We start from the raw sequence: 6000 nt of genomic DNA, 5'->3' as shown, positions 1-6000 counted from the left end.
GTGGGAATGTAAATTGGTGCAGCCACTATGGAGAACAGTATGGAGATTCCTCAAAAAATTAAAAATAGAACTACCATATGATCCAGGAATTCCATTTCTGGGTATTTATCTGAAGAAAACAAAAACACTAATTATAATAAAAGATATATGCACCCCCATGTTCATAGAAGCATTAATTACAATGGCCAAGATACAAGAACAACCCAAGTTTCCATCCATGGATGGATATATATATATATATATATATATATATATATATATATATATATATATACGTACACATACATATGTATACACAATGGAATATTATTCAGCCATGAGCAAGGAGGAAATCCTGCTATATGACAACCTGGATGGACCTTCAGGGCATTGTGCTAAGTGAAATAAGTCAGACAGAGAAAGACAAATACTGTATATCACCTACATGTGGAATCTAAAAAAGACAAACTCCGAGAAACAGAGAGTAGAATGGTGGCCAGTAGGGGTGGGGGAGGGGAAATGAGGAGATACTGGCCAAGGAGTAGGGACTTCCAGTTATAAGATTAACAAGTTTGGGGATCTAACGCACAGCATGGTGATCAAAGCAAATAATACTGCGTCATATACCTGAATGTTGCTTAAAGAGTGGGTCTTAAGTGTTCTCACCACAGAAAAGAGTTAGTAACTATGTGATGGCGCGGAGGTGGTAACACTGTGGTTTTAGCCTAGGTTACACTGTGGTGGTAATAACTTTACAAATAAATGTGTCAAATCAACGGGCAGTACACATAAACCGATGTGTCAATTATATCTCAAAAAAAAGTCAAGGAGATAAATGAGATGGCATTCTTCTTCCCTTCTCCTGGTGATCTGATTACATCTCTCTCTCTTTTTTCCCCTCAAAGTAACTGACTTCTGTTCTCCTTTTACTGGCACTTCTCCCCCTCCCAACACTGCATAAATCTTTTAGAAAAATAGAGTTTGTGGACTTTCATAATTTCAAATAATATTCATATAGATAGTATATTTTCTGAAATAGAGTTTCCCACTAGCTCCTGGCACGTAATCAGAACTCAGAGAACCACACCTCCTGTCAGGGGCACTTGAGAGCAAAGGACCATCAAAGCCCACTGCCTATCTCTCTATAAGGGGAGTTGAGTCGTGGGTTATTTTTAGCAGCTTGGACACAATCTCCTTCTACAATCTGTAATAAACCATTTCACTTTTGCTAATTTTGGCCAAGATAAAATGTAATTAGGACAAGACAAAACGTATTGGTGCTTGGATCACACACTACTTTTTGCCTGTCTTGTGTCTCATTCTTTAAGGAACACTCCTCCCTCCTCCACATGACTCTGATGGGGCTGCCAACCACGTGGCCTGACATGACCCAGCACAGAAGTGGATAAATGACCCAGACAGGTCAGTCAGAATATCCCCTTTCCCTCCAGCCCAGCCCAGGACACGGTGCTCTAGGATCTGGCATGTGGCTAAGTTAGGCTAACAGATTCTTAGGGATGGGGAGAGAGAAGGGGCAGCCCTGCTAGCTGCAAGAAAGATGTCAATCTTATGCATAAACTTTAATCTGATCTGGGTTTCCATTACTTTCAACCAAGAGTCTTACTTATTGTCGTATCAGAAAACTACAATCATTTACAGTTAGGTTCATTCCTTTCTTCTATTTTTCCTCCATTAATGTGCTTTTTTTCTAGTAAAAGCAGAATTCTAGATTTAAAAATACAACTCAACAGACTGACCTACCAGGGAATCCTCATTGAATTTTGCTATGGTATCCTAAATAAATAAAGTAAAGAGGTTTAGGCTTCAAAAACGAGTCCCACGAGCCTGACCAAAAGGTAAAGAGAAAATTCCAAAACCTTGTTTTCTCTACGAATGCAGCACAACCTGAGGGGAGGAACACCCACACTGAAACCAGAGCTCAGTTCAGGCACCATCCCAGCCACTCAGTGGTACATGACCGTCTCAGCACTCGTTTCCTCATGTAGAGCATGAAGACCACACCGTCTCGTGGGGTGAGATCCATCAACGAGACATCATCACACGTCCTGCACTGCAGCTGCTCGATTAATGCACCTCAAACCCCTTCCCAAACCCAACTTGGTGATACTTTTTGCTTCTTATGTTAATAACAAAAAGGGCTGATTTTCAACTAACATTTACCATGTGCCCAACACTGTAAGTGCTTTACAACTATCGACTCACTTAATCCTCAAAAGCCAGTGAGGCACAGAAAGGCTAAGCCACGCTAGCGAGTCTCGGACACGACTCGAACATCAGACGCCTGGCTCTTCACGACGGTGCCCATCTCAATCAGCAAGTACGGCCATGCTAACGTCACAAAGCAACCACAAAGCATGGTTGATCCCGTCAAGTCACTGATTTTAGATGGTCTAAGTAAATTCAGGAACCTTGACAATAGACGTAGGAATGACTGAAGATGGAACTGGAGAAAACAGACAGCTAAGAGGCGAGCCTGAGGCAGACGGGCCACAGATTCCTTCCCCCAGCAACTCCAGGTCAGAGCCGTCAGGACAGGTCAGAGCCAGAGACGCTCTGGTCAGGAGGCAGAGGAGCCCCGCCGCCTCTCCAGGGAAAGAACGTGTGGCGACAGGAGGCTGCCCCGTGAGGGTGGGAGGGGCGCACTCCAGCAGAGGACACAGCGAGCGCACGCGTGTCAGTGCAACGGAGAAGCGAGCAGCTCGCAGGGGACAGGCAGAAGCAGGGGGCCGAGGGGCAGGCTGGGAGGACGCACGGAGCTCTCAGCCCCGGGGACCGCGGGTCCAACCTGTGCCGCAGGGGTTGTCAGGGTGAACAGTGGGAGGCCGGGAAGATCTGCTTGTCTCTTTAAGATCCCCTGGGCTGCCCTGTGGGAGCAGACACGGGGCAGCGGCGGGGGCAGCGGGCTCGTCACTCCCGAGGGCGGCCCTGCACAGACCTCCTCAGCGGATGCTCTGTGTTTTCTCTCCTCGAGAGGACAGGAAAGACGTGACACACTGTTTGATTTAGAGTCCTTGTCTTAAGAGCTGGCAGCAGGCAAATAAGCTAGTCTGTGGCAAAAGAAAGACGGCATCCTTTTAAAGGGGCTGAAAGGACAAGGGTAAAACCTGGACGCCTCTCTCAAGTGAGTGAGTCCCCACTGACCAGGCCGGAGTTGCCGTGGGCCAGAGGCGCTAACCCCAGGACGTCTGAGCTGGGGGACCTCGGAGGTCACTTACTGCCGTGTGGACCTGGACAAGCAACTTACAGGTTCTCTGAATTCAGTTTCCTGATGTGTAAAATTACAACAATAAAGCTAGCTACCTTCTGGTGGTCATGAGGACGAAATGTCACAATATGTTGTGAAGGGCCCGGCACGGGCTGGATCAACCCCCTCTCTCCGGAGCCACAATCCCTGCCCTTTTCTCTCTTACCTGAGGCTCTTCCGTTAGATTTCTGAACCTCATGAGGCTAAACCCTCAGGACCCCTAAGAGTCCCTCCTTTCCCCAAGTCCAGCTGTCACTGAGGAGGGCGGAGCTGAGGGAAAGGTTCACCTGGGCTGCAGTCCGGGGAGCTGGTCAGGCCCGCTGTCAGGAAGGCTGTGCTTAAGCACGTGGGCCTGCTCGTCCGGCCCCCACACCGTGGTCACTCCCCCAGGCTCCACTGCCCTCTCGCTGGGCACGCCGGCTCCTCCGTCCCTCTGCTGGGCCCTCGCCCACCACGCTCCGGAGTCCAGGGCAGGACGGCTAAGTCGTTCCTGACCGACCCTCCTGAGCTTCCCGGACTCCTCCTCCTCTGTGCTTCACAAAGTTACGGTCTGCACTACGCACCGTCGCCCTCGGTCACTCCCTTACACCGCCTGCTGCCGGCTCACTCCATCAGGACGCCGGCCCCTCTTACACCATCTCTGCCCTCAGGAGAATGTGGCAAAGGTGTGGCGCACAATCTATGGGCAAAAATACTCGTGGATCGATTCACTGGACGTGAAGGGATCTTTCCAGGAAGACCTCGCAGACAGTTAGAAACACTGGGTGGGCCCCACCTGCCAACCCCATCCGGAGAGATCAGAGGCATTATCCAAAGACCAGGTGTGGGGGAATACTGATACCTAACAGTACAGACAACTGTCTTACCTCTTCCCTCGCTGGGTGGTGCTTCTCACTAATGTAACAAGAGGACCAGATGCCACAACAGTTAAGAGCCAGCTTTTCTCAGGTCACCACTCGGCTCCTTCTGGCTGCTCCTCGCTCACTAGTCGAAGAGCCTGGAGGACTATTTCCTCACCGCAGGGCGCCCCTCTCCCGGGTGACATCCCCTGACAGTCTCCTCAGTCAATGCAAGGGACCTGAGGATTTACTTCCCCCTTCTATTAATCTGGGTCTTTTCATTACTGTTGAATCAGTAAGACGGCCTCTCATAAGGTCCCTTCTGCTTCCTGTAGGAAGGGGCGTAGGAATCACTGATGTCTCCAGTGACCTTTTCCAATTATCCCCAAAGGGTTTTCAGGCGGCAGACACGCCTCTCCACCAGGCTTTGTTACCTGTCTAAATAATTCTCTACCTTCTGCCTTATCAAGGTCATTCCACTATAAAAGCAACAAATATCACAAAAGGCCAGGGCTTGAACAGCACAGTAACCAGACTGAGGCCTGGGCAACGTGCTCTCAATTCACCAGAGACGCTGATACGAGAGAGCACGGGTGACACTGGGCATAACTCAGGCACCTTCAGGAAGCCAAGGTCTGAGAACAGTGGCAGGGGATACAGTTTCAATGTGCTGTCACTGACCTTAGGCAAGAAATGTGGCTTCTATAAGCCTGTGATTCTTCTTCTCTAAAGCAAACTCAAAAAAGACTTACTCTCCTCAGGTCCCTTTTATCTTAAGATCCCACCGGGAGGTAGAATAGCAGGTGTCTGTGAAGCCAGGGAAACGATTTAGGTAAACGCATGCCCTTCTCATCACCATGGTCACTGAGTCATCTATGATACAGCTTGGTGACTCTGCAGAAATATTTATAAGAAAGAGTCTGGGAGAAAACACAGACTAGAGGGGGGTGGATGGGAAGGCTCAGGAGAGGCAGAAAAGAGAGCGTCTGTGGAAGAACGCAGCGGGGGCCCTGAGTCTGGGTGCGGCCTCCAGCGCGGGGACTCACCGTCCTCGAGGGCGTACGCGTAGGCCGAGAGGCGCAGGGTGGTGGCGCAGTACTCGCACTTGAAGCAGCTCCGGTGGAAGAACTTGCCCTCGGCGCTCAGCCGCTCCATCACGTAGACCCGCTTCTGGCAGAAGTAGCAGGTGTCGCTGCCTCCCAAGTTCTGTGGGAACTCCTTCTTCATGGAGCCCTGGGGTGGGGGGGGGGCACGCGTCAGGCAAGGCCTCCCGGCCCCTCCCCAGGGCGCACAACCCTCCCTACGTGGTTCTGCCTGGGGACGGGAGCCGCGCACTAGCGCAGGCCGGTGCCTCTGGTGCCCATGCAGCACTTGGCACTGCGTCTGTTCTACACGATTTCATAACAAGCAAACCAAATCCTCTTAACAGATTCTGATCTGAAGGTGTTCCCGTGGTTCTCCATGGACACAGGCCCTGGACTCTAGAGCAATCACTTTAGAGATACTGAGTATGCTGTTCATATAACATTCGAAACAACGGTTTCAGTCCTAGAAGTTCAGTTACAAAATTCAGACAACCTCAAAAAATAATTACCACGTGGCACGCAGCGGCCACATATGCCACTGAGCTACTTAGAACAAAGCAGGCTTGTTCACCAGAGCTGTCTTATCTAGACAGACAGTGCCCTTAGTGTATCTTACCAGTTCCTTCTTGTCTAGAAGGGTTTTAGGCTGTTCTTTCCTTTGAAGCTGATTGGCTATCTGCTCAGCCAATGAGCTCACTCCGCCCGTGTACATCTTTATATACTTCTATTGGTTGGAGATTGTTAAACGACCAGAAAGAAGGTAAATGAGAAGGAAAAAAATAAATAAATTAAGAAGACAGGGGGGAAAAAAATCTTTGAAAGGTATAAAATG

At 49.5% G+C, this 6000-nt stretch overlaps 1 protein-coding gene across 28 annotated transcripts in view; it reads right to left on the bottom strand.

The window, feature by feature from the left end:
- The window catches only part of MICAL3 (microtubule associated monooxygenase, calponin and LIM domain containing 3), a 177330-nt gene that overhangs the window by 65124 nt on the left and 106206 nt on the right, over positions 1-6000 (bottom strand). For 24 of the 28 annotated variants that reach the window (XR_008617618.1, XR_008617617.1, XR_008617616.1 and 21 more), the window contains 2 exons: positions 5785-5892; positions 5130-5316 (listed from right to left, as the gene is read on the bottom strand). Coding sequence is in view for 23 of the 28 variants with exons in the window: in XM_028490750.2 (XP_028346551.1) it covers positions 5130-5316; positions 5785-5892 (295 nt within the window). In the remaining 5 variants the exon portion in view is untranslated. The remainder of the gene's footprint in view (positions 1-5129; positions 5317-5784; positions 5893-6000) is intronic. The other 4 variants (XM_055085385.1, XM_055085391.1, XM_055085392.1 and 1 more) reach the window with 1 other exon arrangement.

This window comes from Physeter macrocephalus, chromosome 6 (assembly GCF_002837175.3).
Source record: "Physeter macrocephalus isolate SW-GA chromosome 6, ASM283717v5, whole genome shotgun sequence".
Lineage (NCBI taxonomy): Eukaryota > Metazoa > Chordata > Mammalia > Artiodactyla > Physeteridae > Physeter > Physeter macrocephalus.
Note: the sequence above shows the minus strand (reverse complement) of the source record. Positions and strands in the feature narration are given on the sequence as shown.